Source organism: Nematostella vectensis, chromosome 11 (assembly GCF_932526225.1).
Source record: "Nematostella vectensis chromosome 11, jaNemVect1.1, whole genome shotgun sequence".
Classification (NCBI taxonomy): Eukaryota; Metazoa; Cnidaria; class Anthozoa; order Actiniaria; family Edwardsiidae; genus Nematostella; species Nematostella vectensis.
The window spans coordinates 3,310,840-3,325,562 of NC_064044.1; the positions used below are offsets into that span (position 1 = coordinate 3,310,840).

The 14,723-nt window shown below is 39.2% G+C and overlaps 3 protein-coding genes across 4 annotated transcripts; 2 read left to right on the forward strand and 1 right to left on the reverse strand.

The window, feature by feature from the left end:
* The first annotated feature begins 16 nt into the window (after positions 1–16).
* On the forward strand, positions 17–4,113 carry LOC5509973 (60S ribosomal protein L34). The gene is made up of 6 exons (XM_001630433.3): positions 17–81; positions 209–273; positions 387–400; positions 1,409–1,488; positions 3,239–3,342; positions 3,991–4,113. The coding sequence occupies exons 2-6, from the start codon at positions 209–211 to the stop codon at positions 4,070–4,072; spliced, it is 345 nt and encodes a 114-aa protein (XP_001630483.1). The 5' UTR covers positions 17–81; the 3' UTR covers positions 4,073–4,113.
* Positions 4,114–4,260: 147 nt separating this feature from the next.
* Positions 4,261–9,826, forward strand: LOC5509978 (zinc finger protein 883). Of its 2 annotated transcripts, XM_032379044.2 has the most exons (8): positions 4,261–4,962; positions 5,391–5,486; positions 5,810–6,019; positions 6,118–6,164; positions 6,609–6,822; positions 7,335–7,612; positions 7,876–8,131; positions 8,287–9,826. In XM_032379044.2, the coding sequence occupies exons 2-8, from the start codon at positions 5,399–5,401 to the stop codon at positions 9,324–9,326; spliced, it is 2,133 nt and encodes a 710-aa protein (XP_032234935.2). In that variant the 5' UTR covers positions 4,261–4,962; positions 5,391–5,398; the 3' UTR covers positions 9,327–9,826. The 2 variants fall into 2 exon arrangements, with proteins under 2 accessions (XP_032234935.2, XP_032234937.2); XM_032379046.2 differs by lacking the exons at positions 4,261–4,962; positions 5,391–5,486; positions 6,118–6,164 and having other exon boundaries at positions 5,814–6,019.
* Positions 9,827–9,924: 98 nt separating this feature from the next.
* On the reverse strand, positions 9,925–14,498 carry LOC116616891. The gene is made up of 2 exons (XM_032379049.2): positions 14,058–14,498; positions 9,925–12,031 (listed from the first exon to the last, which is right to left on the reverse strand). Exons 1-2 carry the CDS (start codon positions 14,223–14,225, stop codon positions 11,138–11,140), a joined length of 1,062 nt encoding a protein of 353 aa, XP_032234940.1. The 5' UTR covers positions 14,226–14,498; the 3' UTR covers positions 9,925–11,137.
* Positions 14,499–14,723: the final 225 nt, after the last annotated feature.

The following is a 14,723-nucleotide window of genomic DNA, read 5'->3' on the forward strand; positions in this document are numbered from 1 at the left end:
GGATGCTCGCGGGCTCAACTTCTCCCAAAATGCCTTGCGCGCCCTCTCTCGTTCTCTTCCCTTCCTTTCTCAACAAGAAAGGTAAACTCAAAAATTTATTTTACAATCCGATCAAATCCTCAGCAATCACTAAGGTTATTGCCTTACAATTACGACTGCTGAAAAGTTCGATGTGTCTGCTATATTGAGACGTGTGTTTTATCTTCAGATGGCTCAGCGTTTGACGTTCAGAAGGCGGCTTTCATACAACACCAAGTCTAACCGTAGACGAGTGTATGTTGTAGATAATTTTGGGATTCTTTTAGAATTTTCTTAATTTGAGCTTTTCTGCATTAGCTAACAGCTATTTCTTTACCTTTCATTTTCGTCTACGTTGGATCATGCAGCTCTAAGACTCCAGGTAAGTGTTAGAATGGTTAAAAAACTTGGGAGCTGACATTTTTATTTGGGTTTAAGATAATGCTTGTTGCTAATGTAACATTCCAAACTCGATGCTATTTGGGCAAAAGAGCTACTATTTAAAAAAATGTCGTTTCGAACTCTATTTAACTAATTTTTGTCTAGACATTTTGTGAGGCGTTTTCCTGTGTTTTAAATTCACGTTGTTTATACTGTTCGTATGTCCACATGGTCTAATGAAAACATTAAAATCGTTTCAATGTGTAATAATAGTGTATGTTGAGAATGAATTACTTTCAATATATCCCTCTGTTGTTATAATCGTTTGCTAATATTAGAAGCAAATGATAGCAAAGTGTCTCACTAGACGTAAACTAACATGTAGTGTGTGTGATATAGGTGGTCGCTCTGTATACCATACCTAGTAAACTTCAACTAATGTGTAGTGTGTGTGATATAGGTGGTCGCTCTGTATACCATACCTAGTAAACCTCAACTAACATGTAGTGTGTGTGATATAGGTGGTCGCTCTGTATACCATACCTAGTAAACCTCAACTAACATGTAGTGTGTGTGATATAGGTGGTCGCTCTGTATACCATACCTAGTAAACTTCAACTAACATGTAGTGTGTGTGATATAGGTGGTCGCTCTGTATACCATACCTAGTAAACCTCAACTAACATGTAGTGTGTGTGATATAGGTGGTCGCTCTGTATACCATATCTAGTAAACCTCAACTAACATGTAGTGTGTGTGATATAGGTGGTCGCTCTGTATACCATACCTAGTAAACCTCAACTAACATGTAGTGTGTGTGATATAGGTGGTCGCTCTGTATACCATACCTAGTAAACCTCAAATAACGTGTAGTGTGTGTGATATAGGTGGTCGCTCTGTATACCATACCTAGTAAACCTCAACTAATGTGTAGTGTGTGTGATATAGGTGGTCGCTCTGTATACCATACCTAGTAAACCTCAACTAACATGTAATGTGTGTTATATAGGTGGTCGCCTTGTGTACCTCTACACCAAGAAGCAGGGTAAAGTCCCCAAGTGTGGAGACTGCAAGAAGAAGCTTCAGGGGGTGAGGCCTTACAAAATTAAGATATCTACTCTAGCATAAGTTAAGATATCTACTCTAGCATAAATTAAGATATCTACTCGAGCATAAATAAAGATATCTACTCGAGCATAAATTAAGATATCTACTCTAGCATAAATTAAGATGTCTACTCTAGCATAAATTAAGATATCTACTCTAGCATAAATTAAGATGTCTACTCTAGCATAAATTAAGATATCTACTCTAGCATAAATTAAGATGTCTACTCTAGCATAAATTAAGATGTTTACTCTAGCATAAATTAAGATATCTACTCTAGCATAAATTAAGATGTCTACTCTAGCATAAATTAAGATGTCTACTCTAGCATAAATTAGGATGTCTACTCTAGCATAAATTAAGATGTCTACTCTAGCATAAATTAAGATGTCTACTCTAGCATAAATTCAGATGTCTACTCTAGCATAAATTAAGATGTCTACTCTAGCATTAATTAAGATGTCTACTCTAGCATAAATTAAGATGTCTACTCTAGCATAAATTAAGATATCTACTCTAGAGTTCACGAGTATGAAAATGGCTTAAAAACCCAAGATAAAAACAACAAAATTCGTCTGAAAACCCATGGGATCATTACTGTAGAGTTAGTGACAAGAATCTGCCCATAAAAGGAGGTGGGAAATTTGAAACATTTTCTCGGGAAGCGCTCCAAGGAGGAGAAAAACACGGATAAGCTCGCAGTTATCCTCGGAACAACTCTATCAAAGAACTCAAGGGTCAAATGGCCAGTACAATCACTTGCATGAGATAGTTGAATCCACTATCGTTGAGGCGAGTGCGAATTCCTAAAATAAGCTGGAAAATAAGCTTTTTTTCCTGTAGTAGCTGGCCGGCAGCACAGATAACACTCGCTGCTTGATGAACTTGTAAAGAGACTCCTCTTGAACAGACTTTACATTTTCAATACTGGTAAATCTTGTAACTTATACGGACTGGAAATCACTATGAAAATTGTGATTGAAATAATCTATTGCTTCTGCTTCATTAGGGTTTTTGACTTTTTGAACTTGAATCGAAATTACAATAGAAAACTGTCAGAATTTCTAGGTTTCCATGACCACGCTTCAATTGGCCAATCAGCTACCAAGTTCAGATTCTGAACCTAGCATAATTTGAAATAGTGCTTTGACAGGCCAGAGCCTCGTCTCAAGCTTGCTGGCCACTAAATAGAGAGACGTTCGAGGCTCTGGGACCAGGGTAGTTTTCTTACATTTTATAAATAATAGTGTGAGTGACCCTTGACATTGCAAGGGAAAGCTTCAGTGCTCATGAGAACATCTCATAGCTATGAGATGTCAATCAGTATCGCGATTCACGCATGCTAAAACGTGGTGGCCCCATTAGCGCATGGCACAACATGCTATGAATAGGCCCTTGATAAGTTTTATGAAATTGTATTGTATCAGGGTTCAAAACTTGATAAGTTTTATGAAATTGTATTGTATCAGGGTTCAAAATAGCGGCCGGCTGCAGGCGATGGCAGGCTGTTTTCTGGTCTTTGCCAGAGATTTTTTTCTGTATTCCCCTCTCATATTTTGAGTGTGTAGGCTTTTTCCCCACTAAAATCCACATAGCAGGCAAAATCTAGAATATTTCAAAAAACTATTTTGAACCCTGTTGTATATGAAACGTTGTACTCTGATAGTCGATGTGAATAATTTAATCTCAATCACCAAAAAGCAATGTGACGTAAACCTTGTTTTCTAAACAGCTCCCAGCCATGCGCCCTATGAAATTGATGCACATTTCCAAGCCACAAAAGACAGTCTCCCGTGCTTATGGAGGATCACGATGCGCTGCTTGCGTGAAGGAAAGGTAATTATAAGAAACTCTTCTAGGGTTCTCTATAAGAAACAAAGGATCATTGCCTCGTCAAAATTGCCTGAATGTTGCCTTTTGGGAAAAATTGTAACAAAAACACTGTTGAAAATGCAGTTCAACATCACTGTGTGTGTTTGGGGATAAAAGGAACCACTTGGGACTGGCCTGTTGTACAATCTTCAGCCATAGTGTATTAGAAATTACCTCTATCTTAAGATAATGGATACAACGATGTTCTCGATTTTACAATACAAATCTGTTCTCCCAAGCGTATTATTGACCTCGATTCAACAATATTACTGATTCTGTCTACCAAAAAGGAGAGAAAGATTTAAGACAATACACTCGATTAATACAGTTAATCAATTTTTTTGACTTGACAGATCTTGTTAAATGCAGATTACAGTCTTACAGAGAGTAACTGTATAGTCTTACACAGAGTAGAGTTACAATATTATTATCTTGTTAACGTGGATAATTAACCAGACCTCACTACAACAATATTTTCTAAGGATTTGCCTTTATATCTTAAAATCAAGGACCTCTTTGCAATCAATTTTACAATACATTCTTTTAGGCATATCGTAAAATCCAAGTTCCACGCTAATCACATTATACTAAAATAAGCCTTTTCTGTGACAGGATTATTCGCGCATTTCTGATTGAGGAGCAGAAGATTGTAGTCAGAGTACTCAAGGCCCAGCAGGGAAAGAAGACTGCATGATCTGTTACTTGATTGGTCAATAAAATCTTGGTGTAAATACACTGCTCTGTGGTTTGTTTTATTTTAAACAGGCACTAACGTTTTGTGCATTTACTGACATATCGTGTGGCATCAAAGCTTTAGGTTGCTGGACTAGTCTTTGCAACTTCAATAATTTGTTCGTAGTGGCCAGGTGATGCAGATGTTGGTTAATTAGCTCATTTTATTAAAGAGAACCTAATAATAATGAATATGGGACAAATGTCTCAAGCAATGCACCTTCCACAAAAACTTCTACCACTTTTCTTGCCCCCCCCCCCCCAAAAAAAAAAAAAAAAACACAGGTAGAAGGGTCTTCCCAATCCCGTCACCCGCAAATCCCTCCATGTCCCGTTTAACTCCTTCATTACTATATGTAAGGTAGAATGTCTCTTTATACTACCGATACATCATCTAAAATGAAGGTTCATTTTTATCGATACTCGGAATAAGGTAACCCTTCAAGATATCTATAAACCATATGTGGCATTGTCGTGTAATAACGTATACCCCTGTAACGTAAAATACACCAAAAACTGGAAATCGACTCAGAATCTGGAAATCGATACAGAATCATTTGAGAAAATGTACATGCAAAGTGCAAAACTTCCGCCGACCCAAATGAAGCGAGAAGGTCATTGGAACGGGTTTGGAGTATTCCCGCCTTTTCTGGCTGAATTCCCGCCCTTCCTAAATTTGACCAATCACATTTCGGCTTATTCGTGACGTCACATGTGGGGTTTGACAGGGAGGCGCGCATTTTTGAATGAAAACTTTTCTTCAGAAGCAAACAAAGTTTTAGTCTGCTTTTGGGGTATTTTATTTCGTTAGTCCTTATCGCATGAGACAGTCAAAATAGGCCAAACTGCTTGGTAAGTCTATGCATCTCCTTTTTTGGTTATTTTATCAGTTTTTTGTGCATGTCTTACTTGTTTTCCATAAAAAGAGAGTGGATGTATGGTCAGTATCGTGTTTTGAGTGAAAAGGGAAAATGTCCCACTTTCATATTTGTTATATTATTTATTAACTTGTTATATTATTTATTAAGTATATATCTTTGGTTGGAATGGATATATAGAGAGAATGTTTTATATTGGAAAAAATATCAATATTCATTCATCAGCAATTTCATCACACCTCCCATGAGAGAAATTTGGTTTCTGGTGTTTCTGTTTAATTTAAGATTTGTGTTTCTAGTTTGTCTGTTAATACAGTTAGTAGGATAAGGATTTAATTTGAATGAAGTTAAATGTAAAGATGCGCGTTTTGTTGAAAGGTATCGAATTTAAATCTTTCACAGGTTTTACAATGGACGCCTATGGAAACCCACTTTCTGAGTTTGAGCTTAGACGACTAGAAAACATCAAGAAAAACAACGAGCTTTTGAGGAGTCTTGGTAAGTTGATAAGTTATGATCATTTCTCCATCATGCCGTTTGTGATGTTGTAAAGGTGTTCTTGTTGATGTTCATAGTTAAAAAGTGGTGTTCACAAATGAAGAAAATTATTAAATAAATGAAAAGCCAGTTGTATGGTAAATAGACTTAATATGAAATTTTACAGATTTTAAGATTTGAAATCACAATTCAGAAATTTGCACATAGGATCTCATGAATCATGATCACACTCTACCTGTTTTCACAAAACACACTGATCGCAGAAAACCCCATCGCCCCCTGCTAGATCTTCTTTCTACTTCTTTCTATCATTCCCTGTTTAGGACTCTCTGTACCCCATGAACCAAAGATTCACAAGCCAGTAAAAGTTGTCCAACCAAAAAAGAAGAAGAAAAAGTGGCCCCTAGAAGACAAGTTGTTTGAAGCAAGTGACACCAGCAGTGAGAGCAGCACAGATAGCGATGAGGACTGGGTCCCAGGGGTCACTGAGGAGACACTCAAAAAAAGGAAAATGTTTCAGAAATTCCAGCCAGGTACTGTTTGGCAATATAAGACTTTTATTATACACTAGTCTCTGCAATGTTAGACTTTTATTTGTATAATCTTTCAACTTTGCATATCATCTCCTCAGAGTTCCGACCAAAAAGACAGACATCATTTGTGTCATCTTGTACTAAGGTACTAACTGCATCAAATGTCAGAATTGTTTCCTTTTCTTCTGCAATAGAAATAACTGACAAAAATAACATTCTCTCCAGCAACCCCGCTTCCCTCCCCTCCCCCCCAAAAAAACCCACAACACAAAAAAAATAAATCGCTCATTACTTGAATTCCATAAAATATCTAATAAATGACCAAAAGTCCAGGTTTGCTTATTACTGCGCACATGTCACAATTGAATCACTATAGTGTCTGGTTTTTTTTTTCATTTTTTCAACATTTCTACACCAACACCAAAACATTTTATGTTGGCTGCCAAAAGCAGCTTCCATATGCCATATTGCTGTATCTGTGTCCTTACAAGATTCAGAACTCCAGCTGCAAATAGATGTTTATTCTATTATTTTATAGTGACTTTTTAATTGGAATTACATTTACCATACTTTTATCTCATTGAGACAGAAATCTGAGCCTAAGTCTGAGAAACAACACTGTGATGACTTTGAGGAGTTAGGACGGATCGCCATGCAGCTAGACACAGACAGCTCCTTCTTTGATGATTCACCAAGTCATCAAGCTGTCAAGCACGACACAGACGCAAGGTACCCAAAGAGACCAAGGGCTACAAAAAACAGCTATCGGGAGGCTGAAGTTCCAGATGATGACCATTACTTGTGTAAGTTGCTGGTATAGCAAATCTTCATCCTCGGTGTCTCATGGTAACACAAGATAAGCACAATAAGTACCAAGCTAGGGTGATTCTGAGATGCAGACTGTACTTCTATGTCAAAGTCTTTTCTGACTACAGTTGCCTCTATAGGATCAAGGCTCAAAACAAGATTTGCAAAACTGTCAGCAATAAATCTTAAATATTCTGAATTTCTAACTCCTAATAAAGGGAGTAATTTTAGGGGAGACTTTTCAGATAGGAGTCTGAAAAGAAATAAATACTGTACCCTTTTTAACCTTCTCTTGGCAAAAATATTTTTTTCTCTTGTGTGGTACAGGAAGTTTTTATACATGAAGAGTGTTCCTCAAAAATGTTATTGTGTATCATAGTTTGTGAAGAGTGTCAAGACCTTCATTATGTTTAACCTTCTCTTGGCAAAAATATTTTTTTCTCTTGTGTGGTACAGGAAGTTTTTATACATGAAGAGTGTTCCTCAAAAATGTTATTGTGTATCATAGTTTGTGAAGAGTGTCAAGACCTTCATTATGGGGAGTGCCCCATCCACGGTCCATTGCAAGCCATTGCAGATAATGCCACTACATCCAGTACCCAGACAACAGCCAGGGCAACTCTGCCTCACTGCTTGGAGATAAAGACATCTTCCATACCAAATGCTGGTCTTGGCGTGTTTTCCAAGTCAAGAATAGCAAAACGAGTCATGTTTGGGCCGTATAAAGGAACCAAGGTTAAACTCAGTGACGAGCAAATGGAGAATGACACCAGCTACATGTGGGAGGTAAACTATGGGACTAGTTGCGACCCTCGATTCTAGTCCGATACTGCACGTTATTATAAGGAAGGGTACGGTAATGCGAGTCCGGTTTGGGTTAGCCCGGCTGTATATTGTCTGTACCTGCATTCAAGGATTTGCTGACAAGGGGCTGCGAAGTACTTGATATTATATGCGTGTGTGTGTTGGGGGGGGGGGGGGGGGGGTGCATCATTTGCAAAGCCTAAAATTATCTAGATATTTTGAGTGGTGGTTCACTAAATTTTCAGATAAGCAGGGATGGGAATTTTAATCATTTCATCGATGGTCACGACGAAGAGCAAAGCAACTGGATGAGATTCGTTAACTGCTCTCGGTGTGAGAAGGAACAGAACCTCGTGACCTTCCAATATCGTGGGCAAATATTCTACCGCTCCTACAAAGACGTCCACCCGGGTACGGAGCTGCTGGTGTGGTACGGAGACAAGTACGCCAACGACCTTGGGATAGCACTTGAAGACGTGGAGGACTCCAATATTATTGCGAGTGAGTTGTGCTGTGTAATTCATATAAAATGCAATAATTCATTTTTTCAACATACATACTCTACTGTATTCTAAATTTCAATTCGTATCCATAACGAAAAGCACTAACGATAAACAATAAATCACACTTTTAATTTAAATTATCGTCTTTTTCAGGTTTAGATACGAAAGATTATACTTGTAAAAAGTGTTCCAGGTGCTTTACCTCCTCCAACGCGCTACTTTGGCACAGAAAACGATGCTACATCGAACCGACTGGGGACGAGCTCAAGTGCAAACTGTGTCAGCAGCAGTGTGCCACACCCAAAACACTGACGGGACACATCGTGTCTGAACACTGCGAGAACTCATCTCGTGTGTGTCCAATATGCGAAAAGGATTTTTGTGATTATCGCTATATGATTATGCACATTTTGACACACACGAAATATAAGCCTTACAAATGCACACAGTGCGGTAAAGCGTTTGCACATGCAAGTAGTCTAACAGAACATATGCGGACACACAGTGGGGAGAAGCCACATAAGTGCACACAGTGCGGTAAAGCGTTTGCACGGGCAAGTGTTCTAACAAGACATATGCGGACACACAGTGGGGAGAAGCCACATAAGTGCACACAGTGCGGTAAAGCGTTTGCACATGCTGGTAATCTAACAACACATATGCGGACACACAGTGGGGAGAAGCCACATAAGTGCACACAGTGCGGTAAAGCGTTTGCACAGCCAAGTGTTCTAACAAGACATATGCGGACACACAGTGGGGAGAAGCCACATAAGTGCACACAGTGCGGTAAAGCGTTTGCACGGGCAAGTGTTCTAACAAGACATATGCGGACACACAGTGGGGAGAAGCCACATAAGTGCACACAGTGCGGTAAAGTGTTTGCACAGGCTGGTAATCTAACAACACATATGCGGACACACAGTGGGGAGAAGCCACATAAGTGCACACAGTGCGGTAAAGTGTTTGCACAGGCTGGTAATCTAACAACACATATGCGGACACACAGTGGGGAGAAGCCACATAAGTGCACACAGTGCGGTAAAGCGTTTGTACATGCAAGTAATCTAACAAAACATATGCGGATACACAGTGGGGAGAAGCCATGTAAGTGCACTCAGTGCGGTAAAGTGTTTGCACATACAAGTCATCTAACAAAACATATGCGGACACACAGTAGGGAGAAGCACTAAATAAAGGCTTCAGAAGTTGCTGGTAAGCAAACTAGAGATAACGAGTAGACACAGTGAAGAGAAGACCAGCACTCAAGCGTTCTTAAATGCCACGTGTGTTTGTTAAGACTTTACTGATCCGGGTATCGTCCACACAACGCGAAACGATATCCGAAAACGGAACAATTTGAAAACGCTCTTTGGAGTGAACGATACTTTTTAGTGCCATGTGGACAGAAGAAAACGGAACTTTTTGAAAACAACGGCGTGCTTCCCTTTGCTCGCGGGGCGTAAGCAGGTGAAATGGAAATCGTTTCCGTATCGTTTTTGCGTTTTCGTGTTGACGGTCCGTTTCAAAATGAAACGCTTCGTGTGAGCGCGGAAAATACGTTTGGATTATGAGGGTTCCATTGCCATAACATACACGTGTGAACTTAGCATTATTCATACCGGACGTCGATAACCGTAAACCCCTGTATGTTAGGTAGGATATTGATTTGTAAATAAATAAAACACGTACTGAGCGTTGTATGTGTTTTACTTGCCATGATTTCATTTTTATATTCCTATTGTCTGCGCATCTTTCAAGCAAAAAACAACAATAAAAACCATGCCCCAGTTGACAGTAAAAAAGACTAAAATTCGGATTTATTAGTATCGGCAAATCGTCTAGCAAATCGTTGCCCTTTATCGACAAAGAGAAATAGCGTTAGGTGCTCTTGGGCCATTACATATCCAGGGCGCGTACCCAGGATTATCAATATCATGAAATAAAGAATTTGACGATCCTTCTGTTAGAAGTGTACACTTTATATTAACGGGCAAGGGGGAAATAGTATGGAGATAGTGTTGCTGTATATTATCGTCAGTGTTGGGATAAAATATGAATGACCAAAAACTACAAATCTCTTAAAAAATATTCAACTATAGATACTGCTTAACGTCAAAGCGTTTGCCAAATCTGAAAAATAAAACCTAACTTTTGCAATAAATAGTACCGAAAACTGCCCATTCCATATTTTTGTACGATATACCGTAATGATTCGAATAAGCGCCCTCCTTTAAATAAGCGCCCATTCTCGACCCCAAATTTTGGAATAAGTACTCCCTCCCCTCCCACTAAAAACATCCCAACAAAAGCCTTACTTGAATGGTGAAAATCTTAACTGATTATATTTAGCTCCCATTGACACCCTCACATATTACAACACGGGTCTACTTATCATCACTTCAACTTCTATAACCATACGAGTACAAAATTTAGTTCTCATACGATTCAGAAGCTGGTATTTTTCGCCGAAATAATATAAGACCTCCCCCAAAAAAACCTGAAAAATTAAATAAGGGCTAGGGCGTTTATTCGAGTCATTACGGTAATTCTCGGACGCAAAAATATTTTTTATAGAAAGAAGTTTAGCAGCTCCATTGTAAAGAGCTCCAAATGTAAAGATTTGCATAATTCCAGAAACCATTATCCTTATTCAAGTCCATGGTCCGCGATTTGGATTCCTATGGTTGGTTGTGAGTGCTGGGAGTTTCCTGTGGCGTCATGACTCTCTCCAACAACAGGAAACCCAATATCAGAAACCCGAGTAAGAACACCTTGTACTAGGCTGCACGTTCCTTACTTTCTAGGCGATTGTTATTTGACTAGCTGCTCGGTATATAGTACAATGAACCATGTGATTAAAGCCCCGTGCAAATAGCGCCAACCTCCCTCCAGTCAGCATTGTTAGCTCATGTTAGGTCATGATAAGTAGGTGAAGAACCTAAATTGACGCAGAGCCTATCAATTCATCGTAATTCTTACACGGATAGCCACTTATAAGTATTTAGACAAGAGATATTTGACTGGCGCTACGATATATAGTGTAAGGGGTCATGTGGCGGTAATCGGGCTCGTCCCAGTCCTTTGGTCGCAAGTCGAGCTGACTCCTTGCTCTGGATAAAACCGGCTTTTCACGCTCATCTCTGACTTTAACACTGCTGACCAACCTCGAGCGTGCTGAGTTCGCCCTGCGATGATTGGCGCTACGGTCTTCAGCCATGACCGGCATGCTCTCGTGTCGCACAAGTTTACCGAACACCACAGGTAGCCTTTTCCCGTTATTTATCTGTACAACTTTTAGATTGTCTTTAGTTTTCCCAGAATTCTCCATACGCTTGTCAGAAATTCCTTTTTTATACCCGTAAACCGCAAACGCCTTGCCGTTTTTAATGTTCCGTTTCTCATCCGCTGGTAGCTCGTTGATAACTGGCATGCTGGTAAAACGGTTAGTCAAGCTAGTTACTCCTTCCGAGTATGTCATTGATCTCTCACGTGGCTTGCTGAGATGAAAACCATAGAAATCAGTGATTTTTTTTCTCCGAAAATTATTGTTGAAGTCACTTTTACTGTTTGTTAAATTCTGCATTGACACGCTTTTGGCGCGTAATACAGTAACCGCTGAACCATCCGTTTTATCTTTGTCCTTAGATTCATCGTCTCTTTCTTCATCCGTTAAAATTCCCGAATCTTCCTTAGCGTGCACTACCTGTGTTCTAGGAGCCTCAGGGTCGGTGTTCACGTGTGAGCTCACGTGTTGAACACGTGACGTGCTCGTCTCTGTCTGATGATGAATTTCGTTTTCCCACAATTCCTTGAGATCGGCCTTCATGTTGCAAATACCCGAGTGCAGGGCGAGTAATTGTTTGTGGAGGGCACGGTCTTGGAGCTGCATGGCCGCCTAGAAGAAAGTAAATGTATTTGAAAAGAACAAGTATACAGCCTACATATACAGCAACAGCTGAACAACAAAAAAACGGAAAAATATGCAAATCAATAAAAAATAAGTCAACCAAAGGGCTTCTTAAAAAGGCTGCTTTCGGACAATTACCCGCTTTTGCCCTGAATTGGTTTCCAGAGATACCCCTGGTTAGCAGGGAAACATATGATGTTTAGTGCTTTGCCTAAACTATGCTATCATAAAGTTATGCAGTATGTATATTTTTATATATATGTAACATACGAGTAGTGTATTTGAATATGAATTTGTCCTGACCTAAAATATTAAAAAAAAAACACTTAGTTCTCATCATCTATTTCTTTGTCTATAAACTTGGAAATCGGTTTGATTTTTCTAGACGAAATCTGTTGTATAAATGGTCCTATTACTCTTGGAAAACATTAATACCAGTCACACCGCCATTTAGCTTCCACTAAATACCAAGCCCCAGACCAGGTATTTGTTTATATCGGGATATTTCAATCGACACACAATCGACACAATTCATCAAATAGAGTTGATAAGTTATAAGGCTTAGTGATATTTAGTGGGTGCGGTATTTCAAAGCTTCTTGCAAACTTGTTGTATGTTAACAATAACAACGTACATCGTCGTGCAGCAGAGTTTGCGCTTCATCGCTACGACAGAACAGCAAGTGTGGGTTCGACGCTCATGTCAAAGGATGGATTGCAACTTTTATTCGGTGCCATTTACTGCGAATTTGGCCCCTACCAGTACGACAGGTTCAGAAGCACCAAGGCACCAAAGTAGTGCCCCCGTGTGTGAACTAATTGTCACTGAGGGTGGTCACTGCCAGAGGGTTCGTTGCGTTTCCAGTGTGGTTCTTCGTCAGATACGGGAGCTCTGGCCTAGTCTCATTTATCTGTTTCCAACACGGGAGAAATACCTTCAGCTTACTTGTGATACCAAATTCGAATCAAGGCATGAACTCGGAAAAATGCCAGACGGCAAGACCCGAACGCTGGAAAACAGCGGTGAGAGACCAACACACTTGGTCACCAAAGCTTATGCTCAAAATGAACTTCTTTACCATCAAAATTGGTTTATACAATTTTAGCCTAAACTTGCATGAAAATTAGGAACTTATAGGACACTCTTATAAAAAAGGAGTGCGATGGATTGGTAGAAAATACGCATGGTATTAACACCACACAGAACTCATAATATCTACCAAAACAAATTATCATTTTATCGGGTCCAGGAATAAGGATTTTCGAGTAGTGTAACACCTTGCAGCCATTTTGGCGACCATTATGCAAAATATGATATGATGTCTTCTTCGGTGGCTCGACAGAAAATATTAGGAAGTGAAGGATCTTTGCAATTATTTGCACCATCAAACGAAATTGGTCTTTGCGAAATCGTGTATTAATCGTCTTTGACAAGCTAAAATTTCTTTTCTCTTAGCATTTGCTACTACTTGACCCAAAATGCTCAAAATAGTGAAAAATAAATAGCTTAAATTGAGGCACATTCCTATTGTTATACTTTTGTTTTATAACAAAACTGTTTTGACAAATTTGAACGGTTTGTTTTGGTGTAAGTTGCTTAGAAAAGGACGACCCATTGTACAGTTTTTGAAAGGTCGTGCATTTACTGACCTGAAGATATGCCCAAATAATTTTAAAGCACGGTAAATACAAGTTTACATACCCACACGATCGAGTTTTCAACATTAAACATCGAAGAGATAAATTTTCTGACAAAATATAATTGATTAGGGCATTCACCCCGAACCTAAATTTGCATAAGTCTCAAACAGTTTTTCGAGAAAAATCAACTTCACATTAAAGCTAAACCGCTCGATAGACTCGATACACTCGTATGTACATAAACACGCCATGGGATATAGAAATACAAGACATAACCTATCGAAACTGCCATAATTAGACATCTATTCCGTTATTTTTCAAGTGATAATCTACATATCGCGACAAAAAATCGGTTATATTATTATCAAACTCACAAGTTCACGTCGTAAGAATGCGAGGGACGTATTCATGTCTAGTTTGGGCGCCTTCCAAAGCCTTGGATCTTTTTCCACCACTGGCGGGCCAGCCACACACGGCCACGGAACCGCGTCCACGACAGTCAAATTCTGTACTTTTTTGCCGGCTGGTACGCGAGTCGCCATATTTGTTTTCTTCGAAGCAGCGTATCATTTATTCTTTTTTTTTCGTGTTCGTCAGTCTCGTCTAGCGGGTTCGTTTTGATGGCGTCTGTTAATGTTAATCCAAGCTCGGGCCCCTTTGTTTCGTCCAGATCTGTTTTCACAAACTCGTAATTGAAGTTCATTGTTTGCCTTGGAATATATTTGACACTTGCATAGACAATAGGTAGCCCTAGGCATGCAGCGGTCATCTGCCCTACTCCATCAAGCCGCGGTATAGGCTGATATGCTAATAAACATTTATCAGCTACAGCTACGCCACTTCACCATAGATAAGTATTCTATTTCCCAGGATTGCGCAAAGCAAAAGAAAAATGCATCACAGTTATTTTTTCGTTTATTAACGCATAAGCTATGTAAAAATTCCGCAGGGCTGTGTTAAATAATTTATTCAAATAATGTTTACTTGATTTTTTCTTATCAAAACTTAGGCAAACTTTGGAGTAATTAGATAGTAAAGGA